The 15724-nt window shown below is 46.0% G+C and overlaps 1 protein-coding gene across 1 annotated transcript; it reads right to left on the bottom strand.

The window, feature by feature from the left end:
- Nucleotides 1–200: 200 nt before the first annotated feature.
- Nucleotides 201–15347, bottom strand: DHX36 (DEAH-box helicase 36). The gene is made up of 25 exons (XM_005494612.2): nucleotides 15066–15347; nucleotides 14668–14789; nucleotides 13588–13789; nucleotides 12866–12904; nucleotides 11995–12165; nucleotides 11437–11516; nucleotides 10471–10545; nucleotides 10173–10339; nucleotides 9546–9627; nucleotides 8949–9089; nucleotides 8365–8467; nucleotides 7968–8055; nucleotides 7063–7118; nucleotides 6890–6954; nucleotides 6283–6426; nucleotides 5670–5787; nucleotides 5125–5223; nucleotides 4509–4682; nucleotides 4141–4227; nucleotides 3408–3491; nucleotides 3210–3309; nucleotides 3034–3124; nucleotides 2543–2663; nucleotides 1838–1990; nucleotides 201–1219 (listed from the first exon to the last, which is right to left on the bottom strand). Exons 1-25 carry the CDS (start codon nucleotides 15273–15275, stop codon nucleotides 1034–1036), a joined length of 2958 nt encoding a protein of 985 aa, XP_005494669.2. The 5' UTR covers nucleotides 15276–15347; the 3' UTR covers nucleotides 201–1033.
- Between the last annotated feature and the right edge of the window lie 377 nt (nucleotides 15348–15724).

Here is a 15724-nt window from a genome sequence, read left to right as displayed (position 1 = left end):
ACGTTTTGTGCCGCTGGCAGTGGCAATGAGGAGCCTGGCACCCTCCATCCCTTGTTAACCCAATAGAAAGCACAGCCTAGCCACTAACGTTGACTTGTTTCACTTGAGCTGCTCTGCTTTCCTCAGAATGAAGCATAAATCCCCCTGAACTTGATGATTAGAGTCATGTCTGCAAAGAAAAAAACCAACAGAACACCAAAGAAGGGAGAAAAGTTATATTTCCAGGTTTTTCTTCTCAAAGATAAACCTCAAAATCCTTAACAAACTTTGTTATTCAAATAATCTTCCATAGCTGGAGACCATTCAAAACAGAACATTCAAAACATTGAGAACAGTTGAAAAAAAGACTTAATGGAATACTGTAACCCATACATGAACTTCTTTAAAAAAATACAAAACAAAAAACAAAAAAAAAAAAGCCTCCAATGCAATGAACCCTTAACACATAACCCAACATGACCTTCATCTACCCATGCTTTCTGCAATCTGCTATTTCAGTCAGTAGTGATGATGGATGGGGACAGAAGACAAAGGAAGATTAATTAAATGGGATGAAATGCAGAAAAGGAGAAGAATTTCTGAAGATTGTTTCCTCCCACGGTACAAATTCAACAAGTGTTTTCAAGTTTAGTTAAATTAAGCTGTAATTACCTTCTGTGGAATACTGGTGAGCAGACTGCTGCACAGCTGGAATAACACAGCAAGTGTAATTACTCACCACACCCCATTAAAAGAAAAAAAAACCCAAAACAGTTTAGGTATTACTAAGCAGTATTTTAGCGGGGGTTTTTAAGTATCTGTTACCTGATGGGTAAAAATCCTAAAGAAAACCGCTACAACAGACAAGAACCTTACACCATCCAGCAGCTGCCTCTGTGTCCCTCCCGAAGCCGCACAGAGCGCATGCACACACCCAGCTGCCCCCAGCCCCAGGCAGCGGCTCCTCAGCACCAGGAAAGCTCCGGCTCCCCCAGAAGTGGCTGCCTGGCCCGAGGGCGGTGCAGAGGAGGCGCGGCCGGGCAGGGTGGCAGCGTCAGCTGTAGCGCTCGCCCTGGAAGCGCGGCGCGAAGTTCCGCACGCCCTCGTTCTCCTGCGTCGTGATCAAGTCTATGATCGCCGTCAGCACCGCTGTGTCCCTGCTCTGGATGTCGTCCCAGTCCACGGGATGGGGGCTTTCTATTTTCTCTTGTAGAAGGTCATCCAGTTCTTTTCGCAGTTTCTGGAAGTGTTGTGACAAAGGAAAAGAAGGAAAAAGGAAAGAGATGGGTGTTAGAGCTACACACAGCATCAACAGAGGTTCCAGTGCCTCGGGCCCCTGTTCTCCCAACCTTTACACCTGCTCTTCTCCCCTCACTTCATCTCCACACTGCTATTTTCACAATCAAACATCCTCTCAAAACCCAGTCTCTTTGATGAGAGGTGACCATCTCTGAAAGTGATGCCTCTAACAGCCCACCCAGCACTTAGCTAACTACCTCAGGATTAAAAAGACTGGTTTAAAATAAAAATAAAATTTAAAAAAGTCCAGTATGATTTTTGGGATCTAATATTAAACAGTTCTATGGAACCCCTTCCTGTTAACTGAGGAGCCCCACTCTCCTGTTTGCACATCTGTGTGGATATCTCCTGTACTGACCAAATCATCCCACACTATCTGTGTAAAATTAAATCTCTTTTGCTTACTTTGCGTGCTAGAACTGCTTGCTGGGAGTGCATTTCTAACATCATCTCCCTGAGTGATAAATCAATAGGCCCACAGGAATATCAAATCCAGAGATCCCTAAGCAGAACCAGTGTTACACTGAGCCTTCCAGGTACATGATTTTGAAACAGTTACCTTGACCAAGTTTGCTATTTTTTCTGGAGACTGGAAAACAATCCACTCATCCACAGCGATGGTGTCCTGGTCCTTATCCTTCTGAATGGATATATCCCCTCCAAAGAACAAGAGGCAGTATGGAGACACCTCCGTACAATCATACAGGTAAATCTGCACAACAACAGAATTCTCTGATCACCCTCTAAACATCTCCAGTGCCATCAGTAATCTTTAATGAGACTCCTGCAGATTTCCAGGAGATCCTTACTCAGTTACTCACAAATTCTAAAGAAAAGCAACTCAGTTAAAAAAAAGTTACATGAAATCAGATTGCACAAGGGCAAAAATGGTCCCAAGTCTTTCAGTCTTTCACACAGTGATGAAATGAAACCAGATGCTCCAAACAATGAGAGTAAAAAACAGCATGTTGAGAAGTGTTAAGACTGTATTGAAATTTAAAAAAAAAAACTACTAAAAGAATTTACACCTGTTACTGCCAGACCTTAAAAAATCCAAATCCTCAAAAAAAAACCCCAGAACTAAACTACAGAAGTTGATTATTTGTGGTACAGTACCCCAGTATCACAAAGGAAATAATCTGATGGTGTGTACAAAGAATGGCCTAGGACAGGAAGGCCCCAGAACAAAGGCTGAACCCTGACCCACTCTCATTGAGAGGGGATAATAAAACAAATGAACCCCACAAGCACAGCTCTGACTCACACTGCTGGTCCTCATCTTCAAATGGTACACCAGCCAGTTATAATGGAACTCTGTCTCCTCCACATTCACTGATTTGGGATGGATATTGACTGATCCATCTGTCTTGGTGCAAACTTTCACCCTTCAAAGAAAAAACAACAAGAAGTGATAAATCAACAGAGCAGGATCCGTGGGGTCTCTTTTCCCACAGAACCAGGAGTGGCAGTGTTTGAAGTGCTGCTGTAGAACCCCTTTAGAGCAGTGCTACTGAGAGGTTGTAACATTATGCATGGCTTGAGAAGGTCACACAAGTTAGTTCAGGTGTTAGCAGGAATCCAGATGTTAAGAAATCAACAATCCCACCCTTCTCAGAGGAAGGAATGCACAACCATGACTCCAACTCCAAAGTGAGATTCATTCATGCCATTCACTCAAGCCACTGCTTCACCTTGCCAAATTATGCCATGCAGAAAACACCCTGAATACAAACCAACTTTAAAGCAAACCCTCACATTTTTCTCTTTTTGCTGAAGCTGGGCCGGATCTTTGCCACTTTGGGGTAGAGGCCAGCACAGATGACTGCTTTGAGCAGCTTCTCATTACCTGCAGGAGACAGCAAAGGGAGTGAGGCACTTCTGCAAGCTGAGATTTCAGCTGGGATAAATGCTCCCTTTCCCTCCATGGTTACCTGAGTTGGTGTTAGATTTGGGATCCTTGGGGTTTCTACTATTCACAAATCCAGCTGCAAGGAGATGCTCAGCAAACTGCCCTTTCATGTTATGCAGCATCTAGGAAACAACAAAAATTGCAGAGAATGATGCTGTGCCAAAGGCTCCTGCTCCTCCCCACACACAGGATCCTGTGTGGCCCTGGCAGGTGCTGTTACCTGCATGGTATTTGAGGACAGGAAATATTCCCAGCAATAGTCCTTCTCATTCCTGAAACCACAGCTCCGAGCCTCTTCCCAGCCCTAGGAATGGAAACCAGAGGTGTAAGGGGTTTGTAAGTGAACACTATAGGCTTAAGGACAGCCAAAACTGGAGGTCATCAAACAGTCCCATGTTCCCTACCAGGGAGAAAGCAACTCCTTTGATCTCTCTGTGTATGTGCACACACCACAGTGCAGAGAAACACAACTGCACAACATGCTGAATCACAACCTTCCTTTTGCCCTGGTGGGCAGTGACACCTGGCTGTGTTTGCCACAGCACTCTCCCTTTGTTGGAATTAACAAAGTTAAAGTTCTGGGCAGTAACTTGTGTTTTCCAGGCCGTTTATTTCCTCCTCTCCTCACCACAACACAGTACAGCACAACATCCCACACTTCTGAAGTTGGCTTCGGCCTCTTGTAGAGACCAAGAGTAAATAATTTCAGCAAGGCAACTATAGTACTATGCTTCCTTTGTAATTTTCAGACTTGTCCTCCAGAAATCAGGTTACTGAGCCTGGAGAAAGATTATGCAACACTAGAAGGGTGAAAATCAGTTGGGTTTCATGTTTCTGTAGAAGCCAAACAAGAAAGCCTACAGAGCATAAGCTGATCAGCTTTTTCCTTGGGATCATTAATATTATTCAAATTAAAATTCTAGAAGAAAAAAACCACATGAAAACATGCTTACAGTGAAGGCATTCACCACAGTCAGATGGTCGCTTTTCGAGTTCTTTGACAGCTCCTTTCTTCTTGCATCTGCGATTTTCTCTTTGCCCTAAAAATCAGAACCTACATAATACCTAGACTGACATGACAGTTCTCTTCTCCAAACTCAGGTACATCTGTACTTTGTATGTAACACATGAAAATTATAGTTACTTCAAATATTCCACAGGAAAAATGATAATTCATAGTATGCAAAGGCAACTCACTAGTAAAAATGTAATTACCATGACACTAATGAAAGTGCTCTTAAACTATAACACCTCACTGAGTCCCAGCACCCTCCTGAGATTCTTATATTCCCACAGGTAACTGTGGTCTGTGAGACTTTACCAGAGGGATGACAAAAGGGTCCTTGAAGCTGAGGCTGGCTGCAATGGTCAGCACGGGGTCCAGGCAGCAGAACAAGGCTCCAAACAGGATCATCTTCCCGATGTGTGGCTCCACAGGCAGCCGTGCCAGGTGCACACCCAGGGGAGTCAGCTCCTCCTGCCTGTCCAGAGCATTCTGCCAGCACCAGGGCACAGAGGGAACAAAACCACACTGTGTGAAATGGGGAGCATTTCCTTGGTACACAGGTATCCCCCACTAATACCCAAACCAGATGTTCCTATCTATGGCTACAACTCTTTTGTACAAATACCACCGGAGCAAGGAGTCAGCAAAACAAACGTGCCATGAACCTCTCCCTCCCCAGCAGCCAAGGGAACAATGACACAAGGTGCTCCTCCCACGGGCTCCTTTGTCTCCAGCTCCTCACAGAGTGCAGGGTCAGGTGTGTGTTTGGAGTCCTTCACAAAGCCCCTCTGCAGGCCCCAGGCACCAGGGACTGTGTGGAGGGTCCCTTCTGTGCAGTGAGGGTCCAGGGCTCTGCCCAGAGCTGTGCAGGCACCCCTGCCTGCTGACACCCACAGTACCACGGCTCTGAACAGATGAAGCAACACTTTACCAGCTCCATGAGGTGATTTATGGCCAACATCACAGCATCACGAGAGGGGGGGTCCATCAGTTTGCTCAGAAAATAGGCAATTCCACCAAGCCTCAGGATCTGAAAGAAAAATCACAACAAAAGCCTACAGCAGCTGGAGAAAGATGGTTGTCTAAAACGGGTTAGCAGTAACCACACTCATTGAAGTCGTGTGAGTAATTCACAGCCCCAGTTAGAATTTCTTGGGTTAAGAACTAAGGACAAAAAAATGTATTAGTGATAGAATTTGCAGCAGAAGAATCTATTCTTCATTCAGTTCCCTTACACATGGCAATCCTTCTGCTTTCGTAAGGAATTCAATGCACACTGCCAAAAAGGAAATTCACACCAGTTCTAAAATGACTTTGTAGTAAAATTCTTTTAAGAGATCATATAAATTGACTCACTGGCATTCTTACTGCTTTGGATGAACAACTCTAGGCTCACAGTTGGATTAACTTATTCTCTCACCATTTATCCCAATGGAAAAATAGGTAATAAATATTTTTGAAGATTCCTGCCTTTACCTTGATTTGTAAGCAGAGTTCTTCCAAGGGTGTCCTCAGGATCTCTGGTAACTGATAATCATCCAGCAGGCTGGCACGCAGCCCGTTGTACAGATGGTAACAGTGGCCTGGCTGAACCCTGCAATGATTTAAAGAAACTATTCTTATGGGTTTGGGCATTTGTTGGGGGTTTTTACCAATGAAACTGAGACATTATGGGTCTGTTTCTTACAAAGAGCTTCCCAAAACTCCTCCAGGAATTAGAACTGAAGTGTATTCAAGTGTAAAACCCACTTCAGTCTTCTGAAGGAGGACTTCAGTCATCAGCAGGAAAGAGGCATAGAGAACACAGAAATTAATTTTTACACCATTTCCACTTTACTGTATCAGCCTCATAAATCAGGTGTGAGGGCAATGACAAAAATTACAACAAAATGCAGGACACTCTTCTATAGGAGGGAAACTGTGGAGTTAAACACAGCACAAGTCAATTCAGCTTCCTAGGAAGGCAAGGAAATCATTCCCTGCCCAGGAACAGGAGCCAGCTGTGCCAGCACATGCAAATAATAAAGAACCTTCAGCACTGTGGGAAACTCAACATCCCCAAAGTTCCCTAAGCACCCCCTGCTCCTACCTTCCTGCTCGACCCTTCCTCTGCTTGGCATTGGCTTTGCTGACCCACTCTGCAGCCATGGTGCTGATGTTGTTCTGGGTGTCAAAGTGAGTCTCCTTTATCTTCCCCCCATCTATAACGAACACCACGTCATCAATCGTGATGCTGTTGGAAAAAAAGAGGAAAAAAAGCAACTTTTCATCTTTGCAAGTGTGACCTAGGATTGGCTTTGGCCTCTCTTTAGTCCCTCCCAAACAGAGTCAGCAATTAAAAAAATCTGTCTTTGGAATTTCATTAAGAACTATGTTACTGATTTATTCTCCTTGGTCTGGCAGAAATCCCCACTTGGATTCTGAACAGAGGACAGGCAGTTCAGATTATCCTGCACAAATCATTCTAGCAATTGTTTAGTATTCCTGTAGTTTAACTGTTCAAAACAACGGAGTTGGCTGGATTGTTTAAAACAATTATAGGAAAACTCTTGTTTAGTCTATAAATATTTCTAAACTAATGGCACAAACACAAGGATATTTTCAGGAACACCAAACAGGCTTATACTTTAAATCATCACTTCCATTTCTTTTGTTAAACACATAGCTCTCCTGGCCCTGGGCAGCCAGGCACTTACCTGGTTTCTGCAATGTTGGTGGCAATCACAATTTTCCTGACTCCTGGCGGGGTCTTCTTAAACACCTGTAATTATCCAGGGCCCATTTATGTCTTTGCCAAAAGCAAACATGTGCTTCATTCTTTTTTTTTTTTTTTGTAGTTGTGAAAAATTGCAATAAAAAAGAAGTGTACCTGAGTCTGGTTAACAGTAGGCATCAGTGAATGCAAAGGGATGATAATAAACCTATCTGAAAGTTAAAAATCAGTATAAGATATGGTTTAAGCACAGAAACTTCCAATTTTACAGGAAAATCTATTAAATCAACCATGCAGAACAGAGAAAATAGGCTGCAAGTCAGGCTACTGCTTCTTGCTCTGAGATCACAGGTATTTGTATCATAACAGCAAATTCTAAAGTAAAAAGGTATAAAGGCCTTTTTTACGATGCTATAACATGAAGAGTTAAGACAATATGTGAAGTTATGTATAGTAATTCAGACTTCCTTTTTAAATTCTGAAGTTATTAAATAATTGGTCAAGTTTAATACACAAACTGACACTCAGTCTTCCAATGAACTGGAATTCTCCATCTATGGAATGCACACAACCACACTGCAAGTCACCATCTGAACAGCCAAGAGCCCAGCTGAGACAGGTGAGATGGAAATAGGAGAGATGCAAAAGGACAAGTTAAAGTGTGTCAAACAGGCACAGAGTACTTGAGAGTTTGTAAGAAATTCCCAAATCAACAGGACTTAAGGGAACGATCAGCAAAGCAGGGGAAGCTGCTCAAGGATGAAGCACAGAGGAAGCACACACAGAATGGAGTTTAGTTCTGGATGGGAGCTCTCCCAGCTGCAGGAAAGGACAAGAGGAAGAAGATGCAGGTCAGGTTGTTTTTCAGATTGTCACTCCCACAATAAGAATAATGAGTTGTTGTTAGCAGAGGAAAGGACACCAGACACACAAAAACTGCTGAACACTCTGGAGAGGAGACAAGGGAAAAAATGAATCCAGCCCAACTGCAGCAACCCCATGCAAAAGGAGTCTGCCCCCAGTGCCACTGCCACAAGTCCCACAGAGAGTTTGGGTTTTACCTGACTTAAACATGACTTGAGACATCAAGAGCTCATGCAAAGTGCTGATGTTATCCCAGCCTGGCAGAAACACCAGAATGGCACCATCCTACGGGGAAAAGAGGCAGTGAAGGGAAGAGAGGTCAGAACACATCACACACTGCACAGAGAGCCAGCTCCTTGCACACTGACATATGGTGGGCATGTGAGATCTGAAACCTCACTGACCCAGCCAGGTACAGTCTGTCAAGGGCTTTTTTTCTATAAAAGAGCTACCTCCATGTATTTATCTGAACATAAGAGTAGTTCAAAACTGTTCAATTACTTAGAAGAGCAAACAAAAACTTCTCTTCTTTCTGTGTGACCAGCCAAAGCCATTGCCAGCTCTGGCACTGCCCCCAGCTCAGTCCCACTGTACCTCCTCTTCCAGCACAATGTGTCTGATCAGTGCTGCTATAAGGTCCAGGTCCACCTTGTCATCATCCATCATTTCCAAGGCACTGATTGTGCTTGCTGAATACCTGCAGCAGGGAAAGCACAGACATGCAAAGCTCTGAGTGAGCCACCCAGCCATGAAGCTACCTGCAACCAGCTCAGTTCTCTGAGCAATTCCTGCACCTCCAAAGGGCTCTCCACATTTAGTTCAGTGTGATTATTGTCAGTTCAGAACTGCTGAGGAATTACCATGTCATGACTGGACTGTTTTGAAGCATTTGCATGACCTCCCCCCTTCTCACTGATGAGCCAGGGACTGACAATTTGTATTTAGGTAACGAACTGAAATTTAACTTGAACAACTCAGAGGCAAAGGGAGCTAATCCTGCTGTCTCTAAAGCACTTCACTAGCTGCCAGCCAACTGTACAGACAATTCCATCACCATTTTCCACAGCAGCCACTATCCCACTGTCACTAAAGCCCAGCAACACAATACAGCACTAATTTATGGTTGTCACTTCAGAGCTGCCTGTAAACTGAAAGCAGAAGAGAAACTTGGGCCCAACCTGCCCTGCAGCTGCCTTAGGTAGCCCGGCCACTGCTGCCTGTAGATCTCCTCCTTCTCCTCCTTCTCTGGCCTGCTCATGTGGCCCTGCATGAAGCCTCTCCTCCAGTGCAGCCGGCGGTCCGTCTTCTCCGGGGTGTACCTTTGCACAGCAGGAGCAGACACAATTCCATTTGAAACTCAGGGAATTTACAGCAGCTGCACAGTTTTCAAACCATGGACAATATGCTGTGCTTTAGCTAAATCATGTGTAAAAATCTTCAGTTTCTCTTCTGACAGAAATTTTACAAAAGCAGGGACCAACCCTAGTAAGTATGAGAACATGTAGGGGAAAAAAGTGAACAGCAAGAAAGACTAGCTTGATTTAGAGACCTGAAATTTCACCACAGCAACAGAGAAACTGTTCTCCCCCTCAAGCCAATATTCCCAGGTAACTGTGTGCCACCTGTAATTACTGTACAAGGCAACCTTTAGGAGGTTTACTGTTGAAAAATACAGGCAACTCTTCTTTACGCCAAGTTAATCTTTGAGCACACATACACTAAGCTAAGCCCCCGCCCAAATACTCTCTGAAATGATGTTCAGAAAAAACACTTGCCTCAACTTCTCAATGACATCTTCAAGCAGATATTCCACCACTGGGAAAGTGAACCCAGGGATGTGAATCATTGGGCAATGGTCTGTGGAGGGAGGCAGAACTCAGTTTTAAAACTACTGATGAAATACTGCACTGAAAGAACAGAAGCAATAAACATTCCTCACTAGCTCTGCAATATCGCTGCCACGTCTACAGGACATTTCCAATCGTCAGGGAAGATGTCACATTCACCCCCAAGTAAGGCTGCTGAATAAAAAAAGGACAGGCAGCAGGCAGCATTCTGCACACCAGGATGTTCAACTGGTTCCAGCTACTGGAAAAAGCTGGGAGACTGAACAACTCAAAGTTCAATCTGCTTGCCCCCTCAGAGCAAGAATGCTAAACGTGGTAAATATTTACTAGGAAAACTCTCTGTGGATGCTGTTTCCATAATGTGTTTGAAAAGCAAAACCAGAAGCGATGAGATAAAACTGAGAGAAACTGCATCTCCAGCAGCTGGCAGGTATTTGTAAAACTGAAGTAATTTCTTCTTTTGATACAAATCAATGCTATCATTCAAGAACTGCACTATACTTTTAAAAGCCTAAATTACTTAAGAAGAACATTTCTAGGAAGCATTTCACCTACCAAAGTACTCGGAAAACTTCTCTGCATTTAAAGTAGCACTCATCAGTATGACTTTCAGATCCTGCCGAACATTCAGAAGATCTTTAATAATGCTCATTAAAACATCTGATTGAAGATTTCTTTCATGGATTTCATCAAGAACTACATGACTGATGCTGGACAAGTGCCTAAGAAGAGAAGGGGAAGAAGTTAAACTTTTGCTTTTAGAAAAAATAAAAAGCAGAGCCATGACTGTTTGGAACAGCTCAGGACTCATTCCATAATTGCATTCAGTGTCTCATTAAACAGGAGCTCTTACTTATCTGACTGGAGCCACTGCAGGACAATTCCCGTGGTACAGTACAAAATGGAACCTTGTTTCCTTGGCAAGCGGCTGAAAGAAACACAATAAGAACTCCTCAGTTTTCCTCAGCATTTAACAAAATGCTGTAAAACCTTAAACCCCAGCTGCAGGTGCCACTGCAGACATGATGCAGTGTGCCTCACTGCCTCCCTCACTCACAGCACAAGGAATTAGGCCGCTGTTGCACCACCCCTGTGGCTGGGGAATGGAGCAGGGGGGGGCCCTGAGTCCCAGGCACCCCGTGCCATGCCCTGCACACTGAGCTGCTGATCCCCACCTCCTGCAGCCCTCCAGGCTCAGCACACAGGGCACTCACATGCACAGCACTGCGAGCAAAGAGAAACAGCAGAGATTCTATGAACCCCATGTAAAATGCTGGGAGGGCTCAGCTCTCCTCTCTCACCAGCAGTTTTGCTTCAACAAAAGGGTTCCTTTATGTGCTGGTACCACTTCAGATTTTTAAATTATAGCCAACTACAAATGTAAAAGCTTTTGCTCTGCAAGCTTCTGTCACTGCACCTATTACATGGTCCCAGGGAATTGGTCCATAAATACATATAGCAAATGCACAGCTTTCCACAGAAATATGGTTTGGAGCATTCTCCTCTTTAGCATTTTCATTTTTTCTTGAAATTCATTGATTAGGGACATCAGTTTTATTTCTGCCCATAGAAGAACCTTTTACAAGAGCTGAAAACAGGATTTATTAGACAAAGCCTAACTTAGGCTAGCCACTGTCACATGGAGCATAAAACACAGTAAATGCACTCAAAATTTTCCTAAAATTCGAAAACCTCATTCCTTCCTCGCAGGAATTCCTTCAGGGGAAAACACCAGCAGGAAAGCAGTTCTTTCTTTTTAGAAGTACTTTTCAAATGGCCTCCTTTGGATAACAAGAGGCCCTGCCATGGAGCTGCTCACCTCTGCAGGCGGATCTGGTACCCCGTGCTCCTGCCATTGCCACAGCTCTCTGCCCTCTCTGCAGCCACTCTCTCAGCCACCTGGGGGGACAAAGAAAATCAGGCTGATCTCTGATTGAGCTGCTCACCAGTAGGAACACCTGGTACTGAGAGGTTTGTAAATAAAGAAATGCCCTGAAGAACACCTTTTCTCCTCCCATGAGAGCAGCAACCCAGGGACAAGACTCTAGAGGAACACAGGGCATCAGCAGCCCATTCCCCTTTCAGAGCTTGGCCATCTGACACTGAACTATCAAGGAGAGTAACTACTGAGCATTTGAAAGCCAGATTCTTTCCTGCTCATTAACACACCTCTAGAGGGCCTGACACTGCATTGGTTTGTATCTCAATGGGCATTTGCACTGGCCAAATCCATTAAACCCACAGATGTAACCATGACTAAAGCCAGGGAAGAAGGAGGCTGCAGTCCAGTGCTCCATGGACAGTGAACCTTGTGAACGGCCAGCTAGCGCAGGTTACCAGCACTGCTCCTTGCAGCAGCCTGGGCAGGGGCACTCACGGAGATGGCGCTGATCCTGCGGGGCTGTGTGCACACGATCCTGCAGGTGGAGCCCAGGCCACGCTCGATGTGGTCGTCCAGGATGAACTGTGTCACCTGCGTGGTCTTGCCGCAGCCCGTCTCGCCGCTGATCACCGTCACGCGGTTGCTGTTGATCAGCCTCACCAGCTCCTGGCCACACAGAGACACAGCTGCTACTGCTCTGCTGCTGCAAACACACTCTGGAGGGTTCTGACAATCCCCTGCTCCTGTGGGGTGAACTCTGAGCAAAGTGTCAACGTGCTCGGCTGCTTCCTGTAGTGCTACCAAAAGCGTTAAATCTCACAGAAGCCATTTCTGCACATTTGCACTTCACATGTGTAGGGTTTAAGGCATGCTCAGCCTCAACACTAGCTTTAAATACTTTAGATCCTGTATGAAAGCAACGTAGAAGAACTAAAATGAAAGCCTGAAATACATTTTTAACCTTTCTGCTTCCTGCTTTGCTCCTGTAGATCTCTGGAGGCTGAACACAAGAGTTTGCCCTGTTGGACTCCAAGCCTGCACAAACTAAAGGTTTTCAGCACAATATTTTAATATTTCTTGTACCAAGAGGAACAGTTTCCCAGCCTCATCCTCCCCACCCCAAGGACTGTTAAAGGGGAGTATGACTATTTAAAGAAACCAATCCTAACAGCAAGGACATTATGGCAAACAGAGGGACTGTAGGAAGGAGCTCACTGATCACCTACTGAGCCTGCAAAAGCAAAGAATATCAGAATATTCCATTTCTACTGCATGCAGGGGATATCAGCCTAAGAATTAACATCAATTAATAACAGCCCCTGCTTTGGAGCACTGCACCACAGAGACTCTCTCAATGCACACCCACCTCTCTCATCCCGTATGAGGGCAGCTTCTCTCGGAATCTCTGGGGAAAAAGAAAAAATGTTTCTCTTTAAACATCTTTTCAGCACTGAAGCAATAGAACAGATTTCACCTCTATTAGATTTCACCCTTTAGTTTGGGCTAAACTACAAAATAATGACAAACTGCTCAGCCACACTTGTATAAACACAGGCCTGTGGGAAATAACTTTAATTCCATGTGGTGTTTCAGTTTCATTCAATTTAGAAAAATTATTTCAGCCCAACAGTTAAGTACATGACAAGGCAGGTATATACAGGTGCAAGAGCAGGGCCTGGTATGGAAGAGAGAACTGGTGTCCAGGGAAAGACCATTTTCTATACATGGCTGTTCAAAACAAAACCCCCTCTGTTTTCAAGAGGCCATTCCTTCAGAGCCCAGTGCTGTGCTCTCAGTTTCAGACATAACTGCAGGGACACAACCCATAAAAAAGAAAGAGACACCCACCCAATAGAACAACATGTCAGCTTCAAATTTCAGATTCTAACTGTTTCTGAAATTTGTCCTTTCCAATTTTTAACCACTGTTCTATCAATAGGTAAGAATTTTATGAATTCTAAAGATAATTTTTAGCAAAAGTAACATCATGACAACTTTGTAGTAAATTACGAAGGACTACATTTTGAGGTTAGTTTAATTAAAAAAAAATCCAATTAAAAGTTTTCAACTTAACACAGGGAAAAGTACCTGCATTTCAATATATCTGGGATCAGATCTCTTCTTCATTAAGTCTTCTTTAAGTTGTTCATCTAAATCAGCATCCTGCTCGGTTTTTTCACAGAGGAATTCCACATCCAAATCCAGGGATGTTTTTTCCCAGGTTGGTATCTGTCTCACAGGAGCTTTCTCAGCATCTGGTTTCACTTTGGCAGGCTGTTCTGGAGCAGGGCTGGAATGACAGAACAAGAACTTCAGATTCCCCCAGCTGTGCCTGGCCACAAACAGACTGCAGGTAATTACATCCAGCAGTTAATGAACCAACAGTCCCTGGGAACAGAGAACCACAGAATGGTTTGGGCTGGAAGAACCTCAAAGCCCACCCAGTGCCACCCTGCCATGGTAGGAACACCTCCCACTGTGCCAGGCTGCTCCCAGCCCCAGTGTCCAACCCAGCCCTGGGCACTGCCAGGGATCCAGGGGCAGCCCCAGCTGCTCTGGGTCTGTCACTGCAGCGAAAATCATTAAACCAAAATAGTGTCTCAAACTACCAACGACCAAAAACCTGACATCAGCATCTAAGAAACAACATGTTCTTTTGTACCAAACAAAGCCCCAAAGCAACAAAGCATCATCAGAGAAGGACAGCTTGACCCACTGCCCCATAACTGGATCCCTCACCAAAGGGAGCCCCAATCCCCTCATTCCAGCTATTCCTGCAAATCCGTAATGACTCCAGAACAGACTCTGCGAAAATGTTCCAAGACTGCACAATAACTCAAAACAGAAGCCAAAATCCATCTCTGGAAGAGCAATTCCAGAGGCCAAGAGAGCTGAAAAGTCCCATGTAACTACTGTAGTAGGCCTTGAGATGAGTTAGAAGTTTTATGAGTTTAAGTAGAAATTCAACACCCTAAACTCAGCAGTAATGAAAGAGTTTTACAGCAACGACTACAACCATTTCAGTGTGACAACACGTGGAGAAACTGGAGGATATTTGTTGAGTACACTCAATAAACGTAAATCACTTCTGACCCATCTTCCTGACAGCTCATGGAAAGTCTGTGCAATTCAAAGTAAATAAATGAACTGGTAATTATATCTCTTTACCCTTCTTCATCCCCAGACCACCAGGACATGGCTTCTTGCTCTTTGTCGTTTTTAGTCTGGACAGAATTCAGCAGCTGCACGATTTGCTCTTCCCGGCGCTCGTCCATGCGCACCACAGCTCTCTAGGGCAGAAAGCACAGGGTCCATCATCAGCGGGGAGCCCGAGCAGCCCAACAACGGCTGCGGCAGCGCTCACACACCGGCCCGCCGCTCTGACCAGGGCTCCGGGCACCGCTGCTGTGCCCAGGGCTCCGGGCACCACAAACAACGGCCACGGCAGCGCTCACACACCGGCCCGCCGCTGTGACCAGGGCTCCGGGCACGACCGGACACCTCCGGCTCTGCCTGCGCGGAGAGGCACAGGCCCCCGCCCCAGAACGCGTCCCCGCGTCCCGCACCTGCTGCCGGTCGGCGTCCCGGCTCTTCTGGCCCTGCCTGCGGGCGTACCACAGCCCGATCTCGCGGCCCTTCAGGTGGCTGGGGTGCCGTCCCCGCCCGCCGCCTCCGCCGCCCGCCGCGGAGGAGGCGGCGGCGGCGCCGCCATCGCTGCCGTGGCCCCGGCCCCGGCCGCGACCGCGGCCCCAGTCACGGCGCTGCTCGTAGCTCATGGCCGCGGGTGCCGGCGCGGCTCAGCCCGGCCCGGCCCGGCGCGGCCCCGCCTCATCCGCCGGCACCGCCCGCCTCATCCGCCGCCGTGCTTCCGCCCGCTCGCCCGCCTGCCCGCTGCCTTGCAGAGCACGGAACTGGGGTTCGAGTCCCGAGCTGACCGAACCCACCCACGGGACCTCGGGTTCGAGTCCCGGCCCCACCTAACCCAGCCCCCGGGTCTCGGGTTCGGGTCCCGAGCCGATCAGACCCCTCCGTGGGCCCCGGGTTCGAGTCCTCATCCTGATCCCCCCGCTGGACCCGGGTTCGAGTCCCAGCCGGCCGCTGTGTTGCAGAATTGGGAATTCGTGTCGTTTTCTTAGTGTTTGAATTCGTATACTTTCAGGCCTAATCAAGAAAACAGATTTAATCCGTGAAACAAAGAGCAGCCAGTGCTGTCCAGGTGTTAGAA

Source organism: Zonotrichia albicollis, chromosome 9 (genome assembly GCF_047830755.1).
Source record: "Zonotrichia albicollis isolate bZonAlb1 chromosome 9, bZonAlb1.hap1, whole genome shotgun sequence".
Taxonomy (NCBI): Eukaryota; Metazoa; Chordata; class Aves; order Passeriformes; family Passerellidae; genus Zonotrichia; species Zonotrichia albicollis.
This window is presented reverse-complemented; position numbering and strand designations above follow the sequence as displayed.

What these genes read in the sequence shown, in the direction of transcription:
- DHX36 (XM_005494612.2), bottom strand. Translation starts at nt 15,275, where the DNA reads ATGAGCTACGAGCAGCGCCGTGACTGGGGCCGCGGTCGCGGCCGGGGC. An exon ending in TGAAGATGAGGACCAGCAGT is followed by an intron (nt 1,991 to 2,542) that starts GTGAGTCAGAGC and finishes GTTGTTGTGCAG; the next exon opens with ATTTACCTGTATGATTGTAC. An exon ending in AAATAGCAAACTTGGTCAAG is followed by an intron (nt 1,220 to 1,837) that starts GTAACTGTTTCA and finishes CAACACTTCCAG; the next exon opens with AAACTGCGAAAAGAACTGGA.